At 43.3% G+C, this 12600-nt stretch overlaps 1 protein-coding gene across 7 annotated transcripts in view; it reads right to left on the bottom strand.

Annotated features, from left to right (window-relative positions):
* Positions 1-12600, bottom strand: part of SIK3 (SIK family kinase 3) — a 280202-nt gene that overhangs the window by 72413 nt on the left and 195189 nt on the right. Inside the window, exon 6 of one of the 7 annotated variants that reach the window (XM_036257872.1) lies at positions 5826-7272. The exons of the other annotated variants lie outside the window; for them this stretch is intronic. Coding sequence (XP_036113765.1) covers positions 7228-7272 — 45 coding nt within the window. The 3' untranslated portion in view covers positions 5826-7227. Of the gene's footprint in view, positions 1-5825; positions 7273-12600 lie in introns of those variants that run through there. 7 annotated transcript variants of the gene reach the window in all.

Below are 12600 nucleotides of genomic sequence, written 5' to 3' on the forward strand. Positions count from 1 at the left end.
TCTCTCTCTCTCCCTCCCTCCCTCCCTCCCTCCCTCCCTCCGACCCTATCTGAACAAAATATGGAAAAATGTCCTCGGGTAAGGATTAAAAAAAAAAAAAAAGAACAAGAATGAAGATAACCAGAAACTTAAGGCAAAGAACGGATTCACTGTATGTTCAAAAGATTAAGTAAATATATTTTGTAGTTCTGAAGTGTCTAATAAATGTCAAAGAAAGGAGGAGATGATGTTAGCACCAAAGCCCTATAAAAATTTTGCCAGGGCCGGGGACAAACTGCAACTGAGAGACATGCCCTTAGCAAGAACCGAACCTGTGTCTCTCTGGACCGCAGGCCGATGCTCTAACCGGTGAGTCAAACCGGCCAGGGCAATTTTTGTGCTCTTATAACATTATGGTACATCTGATAAGGGGTTAATATCCAAAAATTTATAAAAAAACTCATACAACTCAACACCAAAAATCCCCCATACAATCCAGTTAAAAAATGAGCAAAGGATCTGAACAGACACTTCTCCTAAGATGGCAAATAGACATATGAAAGATGCTCAACATCACTAACATCAGAGAGATACAGATTAGAGCCACTATGAGATATCACCTCACATCTGTCAAAATGACTATCATCAATAAATCAACAAACAAGTACTGGTTAGAATGTGTAGAAAAGGGGATCCCTGTGCACTGTTGGTGGGTATGCAGACTGGTGCAGCTACTGTGGAAAGCAGTATGGAGGTTCCTCAAAAAATTAAAAATGGAACTGTGTTATGACCCAGTGATTCCACTTCTGGATATTTATCTGAATAAAGGACTAATGTGAAATATTATATGCACCCTTTTTTCATTTATGATAGCCAAGTGACCATAAATAGATGAGTGGAGAGAAAGGTCGTGGTACATTTACACAATGGAATACAAATCAACTGTAAAAAGAAGTAAATCTTACCATTTGTGACAGTATAAATGAAGTGAAATAAGTCAGTCAGAGAAAGACAAATACCATATGATTTCACTTAGATGTGAGATCTAAAAAACAAAATAAATGAACAAACAAAACGGAAACAGATTCATAGCTACAGAAAACAGACTGGCAGCTGCCAGGCCGGAGGGGGTGTGGGGGACTGTGTGCAGAAGGTGAGGGATGGAGAAGCACAGACTGGCAGCTGCGAAACAGTCATTAAGGACGTAAAATGCAGCACAGGGAACACAGTCAGTAACACTGTAATAACTGTGCATGGTGCCAGGTGGGAACTGGAAATACTGAGGGGACACTTTGTGAAGTGTGACTGTCTAACCACTATGCTGTACACCTGACACCAACACAAAATAATACTGAATGTAGCGTGAATGAAAAATAAAATAAAATACCCTGGCTAGGTAGCTCAGTTGGTTGGAGTATCATCCCAATAAGCTAAGGTTGTGGGTTCAATCCCTGATCAAGGCACGTATAAGAATGAACCAATGGCCCTGGCCGGTTTGGCTCAGCAGTTAGAGCATCAGCCCACAGACCAAAGAGTTGCGGGTTCAATTCCGGTCAAGGGCACGTACCTCGGTTGCAGTTTGGTCCCCGGCTTTGGTTGGGATCATGTGGGAGGCAGCCAGTCAATGTGTCTCTCTCACTGATGTTTCTCTCTCTCTCCCTCCCTCCCACTCTATCTGAAACAATTTTTAAAAAAGAATCAATCAATGAATGTATAAATGGGTGAAACAGCAGGTGGAGGTTTGTTTCTCTCTCCCCCCCCTCCACATTCTCCTTCTCCCTCCCTCCTCTTTCTAAAACCAGTAAGTAAAAATTTGAAAAAGAAATAGTCACAAGGATATAAGGTACAGGAAAGGAAATATAGTCAATAATACTGTAATAAATATATATGGTATCAGACTTATGGGGGTGATGAGTTCAAAAGGTATATAAATTAATTACTATGTTTTACACCTAAAACTAATATATCAACCATAAATGAAAAACAAGTTTTAAAACAATATGGGATAGTACATGTAAATTATGGCATATCTACTTGATAGAGAATCATTAAAAATTATTATATGGAGCAGCATAGAGAAATATTTGATATAATATATAGAATAAAAATTGACATAAAATTATATATGCACTGATTATAATCATGGAAAAATACATAGTTAAAGAACAAAACAAATGCACTCAAAATAAGTTTTGGATGTGGGATTCCAGTTTGAATATTTAAAAATCTTTTGTTGTTTAAATTTCCTATAGTATGCTTATATTATTCTATAATTAAAATTTTAATTTAAAGACTTTAAAATATCATCTTAAATAAAAAGAAATAAAATACTTAACAGTTAGTTTCAGAAAATTCTCAGGTAGAAAGATGCCTGAAAAGATACTTTATATCCCTTACTATTTACTTATTGCAACAGGAAAGATTTATAACCTACAGATTCAACATTAAAATAATGACTATTCTAAAGTTACAGGAGAAGAGGGAGAAACCACAGAAGAAACGGGTTAAGATGGATATTCACACCCATACAACAGAAGCCACATGGGTGGAGCCGTTCTGTTCTGTGGCCCATGGTCATTTATTTCTCCACTTATACATGGCTCCTGACATAATTTGTTAAGCCTCTTTTCCAACCCCCAATGCTCTGGTTGGCTAGTTAGAATCTGTCTGCAGGCTGAAATGGTATCTTATATCTCTTTCCCGTAATACAGAACAGCAGACTCTAATTTGAACCACATGTCTTTCTTCTAGGGCTGGTTTAAATACCAGAGCTTTACTATCAATTTTGAGACTTGAAATTCTTTGTTCTAGGCAGGATCAGGAGCCCCAGGCAGTGATACTGTATCCCTGAAAGTAACTTCATCATCAGCTGGGTATGTGTATGTGGTCAGGGGAACGAGGAAAGAACCGGCGGCACTAATTTAAAAATCAGGACAACTGCAGGAGGACATTTTCTTTGTTGGCCCACCACTTCAGAGCGATACCCTCGACTCCTTTTTTGGCTGACCAAGGAACAATCCAAAGCAGATGGAAACTGATCAGGCACGGCTGCAGCCAGGTCCAATGTCCACAGCCTGTCAAGGTAAGACAGTCTGATACAACTCCAGCCGATCCTGAGACTAAGCTGTGCTTCCCTCACTGTTGTCACAAGCACACAGCTTGTGAGTAGGGGACAGAGAAAAACGTGAAGTGGGAAAATATCTATTTATCCTAAAACCTCACCAAGAAACACTGTGATAAGATCCTTCATATTTTAAAATCTGAAAACTTCTGAGGTCTCATAACCCCAATATTGCGCTTACAATGGAAGACAAAGCCAAGTACAGAAATGATTTTGGCCCTGATCGATTTCTCCATGGACTGAGGGTGGGGGACAAACTGTCAGGTGTGCTTGCTGGAATGACTCAAAGAACCAAAGATCGACACCCATGTAAGAATACTATATAAAAGGGATTAAACTGTCATTTGTGGGGACTGTTAGAATGGAACACGGCGCATAAGGAACTAATCTTCCTTTTTGTATACAATATTACTAGTCTAGAAATCATGCGGCCCAAAAGCTTTACTCAGAGTTGAACAAAACAAGAGTCTACTGCGTGGATCTCAGATTAACACTTGTGATGAAGGTGAGTTTCAGAGTTCCCAGGGGTCACTGTGCTAGTTCCCTCTTAAAAGCGGGTCTTGGAAGTCCTCAGTGTTGAGCAATCGCTCCAACCCCTGGCTGAACTTCCTGACTAGGAGCTAACAGGGAGGTAGTGCCAGAAGCCACTAACTCACAGCCTGAGCTTTACACACAGAGAAGATTCCTTCCTGGGGAGAAAGCCAAGCGATCAGCATGTTGGTGTGTGTGTGTGGGGGGGGGATTTAGTTTAAGAAACCACGGAGGTCAGCCTGGAGGAGGGGAGAGGGCACGGTTCGGGAGACTGAAAGAACACACCGCCTTTTGGAAAGGTGTGTGGGGACGCACTACAGGACTATTTAGTTGCAGCGGTTGCGTTGACACCATCTCTGGGGCTGCCTCACACCCGTCACTTCTATTAAAATCTCCTGACCCTCTCCAACCCCCAAGCACTATCTATCGACATAGTAGATCCACTCTCTGTAGAAAATTAAAGTTTAAAAACAAAAATGCTGGACAGCATTACAATGATGTTTTTAATACATGTTTCTCCCCAAACTGTAAAATACTTTAAGAGCTAGAATCACGGAACTCAGCTCTTTCTAAGGGAGGTGAAAACCAACCCTCCCGCCGCTGCAGACAGCACCGCTACAGCCCTCAGGAAGACCAGAAGCCCCTCCGCAGGGGACCTTTGTGTCCGGCTCACTACTGAGCGGAGGTACAGGGGAGGGCTGTAATGACACATTTTCTGTAACACCTGTGAACTACAGTTGCTGGAATTACTGAAAAACATCAATACATACATTATAGTTTTGATTCTAAATCATACCAGTTAGAATAATATAAATCCAATCATTCAATCACATAAATTTCTAATATTGATAAGTGACAATACCATACAAAAATTTTAAGTGCCTTTTTAGACCATGATAAATCAAAGACCCCTAAATTCTCAATAGAAACTGAAGATAACAAATGGAAATATAGTACATAGGTATAATAACAATAATTTCTAAATTAAAATTAAAACATATGGTCTTAAGACCTGGTTTGCTTAACAAAAAGTAAGCAGAAGCCCCTTTTTGGATCAAAGAAGGGATGATTATCATATATGAAGGTCTAAGTATCACCCAGAAATTAAAAGCAGGTAAGAAAACCCCCTCTCAGGTTAAAGCTAGTAGGATACAGATAACTCGAATAAGGGCGAACACTGAAAGTAACCCTCCGGAAAGGTGCCACGCACACGTAACAGGAGCAGGTGCTTCTGAGTGTTTGAGGGGCCATTAATGCACGCCCGGCACGAGGTGGACAGACACAGGTCCCTGTCCCCTTGGAGCAGATCAGTCCCGTGGGGCGGCACGCATGACAAGATCACACCTCAACTGTATAATTATAAGCATCAAGTGAGTTTTAGGGAAATTCAGGGGCAACTGGTATATAATAGAGAAGAAGGGCTTTTCTAAAGGAAAGTCTACCAAGATTATATTTGGACTAAAATGTAAAGAAACTGTGACCTATTTAATTGTGAAGTTACTCAGTATTTTCCAACTGGTTTACTTCACAACCTTCTTTCAGAGGAATATTTTATCTTAAAAATCTCCTAAAAAAGAAATTTTAAAAATAATTTTATTTTTGCATAATTTATGATAAAGAAGTAACTTTAAGATTTTATTTTACATTAGTATCTTATTAAAGATTGATGTAAACATTATTATAAATATTATTTAAGAAAAACTTATTTTCCCCTACTTTACAAGTGAATCGCTAATGTATTTAAATCAGGTGAGGAAAGTATGCACTTAAACTCAGTGTCTCAGGGTCAGTTCGAAGCCACGTGCGTGTTAGGCTGCACTGTCCCACACAGCCAAGCGCTTTCATGACCTGGTGTCTCAGGGTCAGTTGGAAGCCACGTGCGTGTTAGGCTGCACTGTCCCACACAGCCAAGCGCTTTCATGACCTGGTGTCTCAGGGTCAGTTCGAAGCCACGTGCGTGTTAGGCTGCACTGTCCCACACAGCCAAGCGCTTTCATGACCTGGTGTCTGGGATGCGCACAGTGTTTAATCTAAAAAACAAACTTGTTTCTATAAATTATTTTCATGTTGTTTTCAAATGGCATGGATAAGCAAGTTTAGCACTTTGGAAATAGACTTTATTCCCAATAAAGCAAACTTCGTTTTATATATATGTATGTGTATACAAAATTTTGGTTTTTGAAGAAACATCCTGATGTGATCAAATGAAGACAATTCATAAATTTGGTCAAGTTTGTTTTGAGGGCATAGAATTATCCTTTTTATCTTCATTAACTTGAATTTTCCATCCGTTTTCCTTATGCTCTATGCTGCCCAATGGTCCACTATGACGAAACTGAACAGAACACGATGCAAAGCTGCACACTGGCTGACGCCATCGAGGCACCAGCCGCTCTGCCTGAGCACAGGTGGCACGTGAGCTCTGCACGTGAGCTCTGCACACGTGCCCACGAGCTCTCTGCCCGCAGGTGGACTCCTGATTTACACTCGGAGGCTCTCAAACTATTCCATTTGAGGAGAGCAGGGAGACCAAATTCATTACTTTGTTTATTGACTTCTAAAAAATACAAAAGGCAAGCAACGCCATTATTACTTTTTATGACATCAGTCTCCTAGAACACAGAGAACCTCTTAGGAGTCAGAAATCACTGACAGGGAAGATACCCTAAACATCTGAGGTGTTCGATTAAGAGGGGTCTGTGTGTAGCCTGAGCAAGGAGTAGTCAAAGGCCACACACAGGATGTTCCTTAGAACCCACATGAGCCCTGACTGGTTTGGCTCAGCAGCTAGAGTGCTGGCCCTCGGACCCAAGAGTTGTGGGTTCGACGCCCAGTCAAGGGCATGTACCTGGGTTGCAGGTTTCTCTCGCCATTCCTCCCTTCTACCTCTCTAAAAATCGATGGAAAAAATCCTCAGGTGAGGATTAACAACAACCAAAACACCTGGATGAACTACTCCTCAAGCTCTTGCAACTCCTTTTTATTTGAATTTTTGCCTACCACTAGATAATGGGATTTTTCTCATGACTTTAAGAGAACTGATAAAATAAGTCTCAGGATTTATAAAAATGAGAACTAAATTCTGGACTAATAGGAACTCTTACTAACATTCTGTCACCTAGAGAAGGCCCACCTAAGAAATCAGTCCCTACTGTGCTGATCACTTTGCAATATAGACAAATATCAAATCATCATGCCTGAAATGAACATAATGTTATATGTCAACTGCATCTCGAAATTCAAAAGTTTTGGATACACTCAAAAAGAAATCAGTCTCGCCTGGCTGGTGTGGCTCGGCTGGTTGGGTGTCATCTCACGCACGGAAACATTGCTGGTTTGAGTCCCAGTCAGGGCACAGGCCCAGGTTGTGGGCTTGTTCTCCCAAGGGGGGTGTGCAGGAGGCAGCCAATAGATGTTTGGCTCTCACATCAACGTTTTTTTTCTCTCTCTCCCTCTTTCTCTGATAATCAATAAAAAAAATCTTAAAAAAAAGAAAGAAATCAGCCTCACTCTTTTTGACATCTGCTCCACTTGAACAGTTTCTATTCCACTTTGCACAACACAGAGTCTGCGTGAAAAGGGCTCTGGATGGCTGGTCAGCCCCTCCCCAACATCAGCTGCAGCAGAGGAGCTTTAAGACCCTGTACGAAACCAGAGTTGGGGAAATAGGGTCTCAGGTACACTTGCAAAAGTTCTTACAGTTTTTATATATCCATCAATAACATTCAAACACTTTAATTAGAATACCTATGTCCTTAAAAACACCTTACAGTAGAAACCACAGGCAGGCCTGCACCTGGTGCCCTGCAGCGCTCCCTCACTTGCTAGAGATCTCTGGGTACACTCATTGTCATTTTTTGTAGCTTCAATAAGATGCTGGTCAATTAATTTTGCTTTGTTCCAGATAATATGTAGATTAAGATGTGGCTTTTGCTTTTAATCAATATATCTACATTTTATCAAATGCTGTGCCCGACGTGGTCCCAAACACAGAGAGCGATCTGAAACTCTGGGCCGCCCAGCCCTCTCCCCCTCGGCGAGCTCCCTTCTCCCCACTGCAGGAGGAGCTGTGGGGCTCAGGTCTCCTTCCCCAGCTTCCTCTTGTCCCCGAGACCTCGTAGCACAAGCTTCCATTCTTTTCTACCTCCTGCTCCCCCCCCTCTTTTCCTACTGTCAACCTCCAATGTCTTTTCCTCCCTAATTATCCCCCAAATAAATGATGTCCAGTTACTAGAGAGCGGCACGGACATCTCTGGGGTCCAGTACGAGGAGCGGAGGACAGCGGCGTGCACTCCAGCTGTGCACGGAGTTCTTCCTCCTCTCCCCAGGCTGGGCTTACCTCCCCTCGGGCACAACACGGAAGTGTGCCGAAGGCCCTGGGAAACCACAGGCTGAGCACAGTACATCTTCCTGGAACTTCCACTCTTTCTAAGGTAAACAGTTGAATAATTTTAATATTAAAACAAATACAGATGAGACTAAGGAGAACATAAGATGTGCACGAATTTAAAAGATAAAGCATGTGATTAAAACTGTGCTAAAAGTGAGCCGATTCAGACTATGTGATCACTCCCGGCAACACCCATGCCGCCGGCTCACTAGGATGGCCTGCGTTCAGGAAAGTCACAGGGCCTCTGTGGGTCTCAATTTACTGATCTGTCAACCAGGGAGGTGTATTTAGTGATTACCTAAATGAAAGGTGTTAAGATTATGACATACAATTTGGATTGATATGATGAATATTATATAACTACTTCCTGTGACCAATCAGGGACATAATCAATAACCACACTGTGGAAGGGTTCTCAGAAATCCAAGTTTTCACCCTTTTTTCCCTATATGATTGTATCTCAGAATGTTCATACTGGAGGTCAATGGACTTATGAATTTTTTAGTTTCTCACTTTGAGAAAATGAAATAGTCTAGACCCCCCATGTCAAGGTCAAAACTTTCCGCGCACCACCTGAAACACATGCAGCTGCGATTCTGCCCCCGCTGGCCCCGCTGCGGCTGCGCTCAGCTCTCTGCAGCACACGCCGGCCAACTCGAACAGTCCGGCTGGAAACGATCCATGGAGACCCTTCTGGGAGTCGACAGTTAAAAAGAGAAGTTTCCCAACTTCCTTGGGTTGAAAAAAAGTTTCCACAATTTTCAAAACATTCTCAAAACATCTAAGTATTTCAAATAATTTTGCTTCAGGGAGTAAGCCAGTACATTTAAGTTTTTTCTTGAGCAATCTTTTTTTCAACATAGGAATTTCTCTACTTAATCTCTGGGGATAAGAGTTAAAATTACTTTTTAATTAGCAGTGCATCAACAATTAAAAATAAGACACCACTATTTTTCTTTGATAGCTTAACATTGCAGGAATAAGCAATCGGATTTCTCTACTTCTAAACACATCTCTAACTGGAAGTCTCTCTCCCCTTGCCATTTTCATGTCAGCTACCGCACCCTGGCGTAGGCTTTTACCATTTCACAGCTTTTCAACTGATCTTCCTTCCTACTGCCTTCCTGTCCCTTCCCCTCACTGCCATTGTTTATTCTTATCCATCTTGTCTCTGATTTACTAAGCCTGGTATTCAAATAATTTCACAATCTAGTATCAGCGCATACCTCCCCCGCCTTCTCAGCTGCTTTACCTTCCTGCAGACACGCCCTGTGCAGCTATCACTGCCCCCCAGCTGCTTTACCTTCCTGCAGATACGCCCTGTGCAGCTATCACTGCCCCCCAGCTGCTTTACCTTCCTGCAGATACGCCCTGTGCAGCTATCACTGCCCCCCAGCTGCTTTACCTTCCTGCAGATACACCCTGTGCAGCTATCACTGCCCCCCAGCTGCTTTACCTTCCTGCAGATACGCCCTGTGCAGCTATCACTGCCCCCCAGCTGCTTTACCTTCCTGCAGATACGCCCTGTGCAGCTATCACTGCCCCCCAGCTGCTTTACCTTCCTGCAGATACGCCCTGTGCAGCTATCACTGCCCCCCAGCTGCTTTACCTTCCTGCAGATACGCCCTGTGCAGCTATCACTGCCCCCCCAGCTGCTTTACCTTCCTGCAGATACGCCCTGTGCAGCTATCACTGCCCCCCAGCTGCTTTACCTTTCTGCAGATACGCCCTGTGCAGCTATCACTGCCCCCCAGCTGCTTTACCTTCCTGCAGATACGCCCTGTGCAGCTATCACTGCCGCCCAGCTGCTTTACCTTCCTGCAGATACACCCTGTGCAGCTATCACTGCCCCCCAGCTGCTTTACCTTCCTGCAGATACACCCTGTGCAGCTATCACTGCCCCCCAGCTGCTTTACCTTCCTGCAGACACGCCCTGTGCAGCTATCACTGCCCCCCAGCTGCTTTACCTTCCTGCAGATACGCCCTGTGCAGCTATCACTGCCGCCCAGCTGCTTTACCTTCCTGCAAATACGCCCTGTGCAGCTATCACCGCTCATGCTTCTCCAACTGACTTTCTCCCGGAATCAAAACAAAACCCTGAACTCTCACCACATGCGTAAGGACCCACACGAACTGGCCCTGGCTGGACCCCTTACCCCTTCTCCTTCCGCGACTCCCCACATGAGCTGACCCTGGCTGGATCCCTCACCCTTCTCCTTCCACGACTCCCCCTTATTTATTACCTCCAGCCACACTAACCTTTCTCCAACCACCTCAAATACGTGAAATTCCTCTCTGGTCAGGCCTTTACATCGCTCTTCCTTCTGCCCGGAAGGCTCGGATCATCCCAGTTAAAAGTAACACAAGTCGATCTCCCACAAGTCAATCTATCACTTTACCAATGTTATCGTTTTCACAGCCCTTATGACAGCTTATTTGTTACTATTTTATCTGCAGCTGCACCCATCCCTAGATCAGAGCATGCACATAGCAGGTGTTTTCTTAACATTTGCTGACTGACTAACCCCAACCCTCCTGGAATTCTCTCCTCTACACCTACACCTTAAAGAACGCTACTCATCCTTTAAAAGTCACCTCCAGTGTTATGTCCTCAACAGGGTGGTTCTGTCCTCATCACCACTGTCTAAGGTTCAGATCAGTCAAGTTACTGAGCCCCTACTACAGAAGGGCTCCTGCTAGGCAGTGATGGTGAACCAGTACCCAATCAACAAGGTATGGTTACAGCCCCTGTGGCATTTACAACCTAAAGGAATTTTATAAACTCAAGTGGCTTCTTCATCCTCTGAGCTCCCGCGGTCACCAGACTGTGCACTGAATGCGACGACGACTCCCAACGCACCTGGCAGCATCTGTCCTGTACGGACCACAGCAGGAACGCGGATGTCCGAGAGCGCCGCGCTGTGCCTCCCGCCCTTCAGCTGCCCTGTGGGGCCTCGCATAGCTGAGGCAGGAAAAGTGAAAGGTCAGAGGCCAAGAGTCCCATTCTTTTCCCAGAGTTGGACTCCACATGAAAGAGATTTACATGAGTGTTCTGAGAAAATTCAAAGTTGTGGAATGTTAAAGGTGTGTGTTTTGATAACTCTAACTGATACCATTATAATAACCCGGTTATTATTTAATGGAAAGGAACAAACATAGGCATGCCATTTATACAACTCTGCCAGGAAACTGCAGTTAACACTCTCCAGATCTAATCCGGGCAGATCGCTGGATGTGGGAGACCATGTGCATGGCATCCATCTTGTTAAGTCTGCTCTGCTGTCTCCTGGCCCCAGGGCGGGTCTCTCTGCGTGCAGTGCCTGCATTCCTCTAGATAACTGTTTACTCCGTTCTTTGCTTATTTGTTCCACCTGGGGTATTTACTGGAATTTGCTTCAGGTGGGATACTCATTAACTGTTTCACCTGTTTTCCCCCTATATATACTGTGAACTCCCCCTGAATAAACGAGACTTGATCAGAATCCTGTCTTGTCTCCATTTCTCGTGTCTCTTGTCCCTCCTCATCCTCACTCCCCCTCTAGAGTCCTCGTTGCTCGACCTGCGGGCCGGGTCAGCTGGAGAAAGGGACTGGACAATAAATGCATGCCCAGTAAGGTCTGGGTGATGTGGGAAGAAGCTGACCTGTCAGTTACACCTAGAAACAGGTAATTGGTCAGAACAGGTGTGTCTACTGCAAGGGTGTAAAATCTGAGATATTTGAACTGCTGAACAAGGGAGCTCTCTTGCCTCTGCTAGGTGCCCAAACTCTGGCTCTCCTGTTGCAGAGGGTGTGCTCCCCTGCAGTCACCCACATGGCTTATGGCCATGTGGACCCCATACAATGGACGAATGGACTGTGATTAGCCTAATGCTCTGCTGGACTCAACTCCATGATGGAACAGAAACTCTGGACACTGGCCCTGCTTCTAGCCCTACTGAACTCACAGCTGCATATTTTCCAGGCTTGGTTTAAGAAAACTGGAACTTTGCAAACCGAGGGATGTAACTCTAAGTAAATAAAAATCAATCCTTCTCCCATGCGAGTCTTAGAAAATTAATTTTCTCAAAGTATCACAAGAACCCCACTCTCACTAGTGATGGAGAAATTCAACCCACTCAATCCTCCAGCAACGTAATGTTTTCTGAAAAAGCTATATTTACATGCCAAATATAATTAAATTAAATGATATATGTGAAAATACTTTGCAAAGTTCTTTATATGTGTAAAACATAAATTTCTGTTACTTAACTTTTCAGAGGTCTAAACATTTGCTGCCTACACAGACTGTGAATCTTGAGGTTAGGAGCCTCTTCTTACACTTCCTTTTTCTCTACTTGACACCTGAGCAAAGAACCTTTTTAATAACAGCTAAGATTTCAGATAGGCACTACAGTCTTAGTTTTAGACTTGGTAACTTTGCCTTTCAGAAATAAAATTTTTTATTCTGAAAACAATCAATGCTTATTCTGGATACTAATGCTAGAAACATCTTTTAAATAATTCTATTGAAGACAGGTTTGCTACTGCCATTAAGAAGAGTTTTGTATTTATTTATTTATTTATTTAATTAATTCTTAC

Source organism: Molossus molossus, unplaced genomic scaffold, assembly GCF_014108415.1.
Source record: "Molossus molossus isolate mMolMol1 unplaced genomic scaffold, mMolMol1.p scaffold_m16_p_13, whole genome shotgun sequence".
In the NCBI taxonomy this organism is placed as follows: domain Eukaryota; kingdom Metazoa; phylum Chordata; class Mammalia; order Chiroptera; family Molossidae; genus Molossus; species Molossus molossus.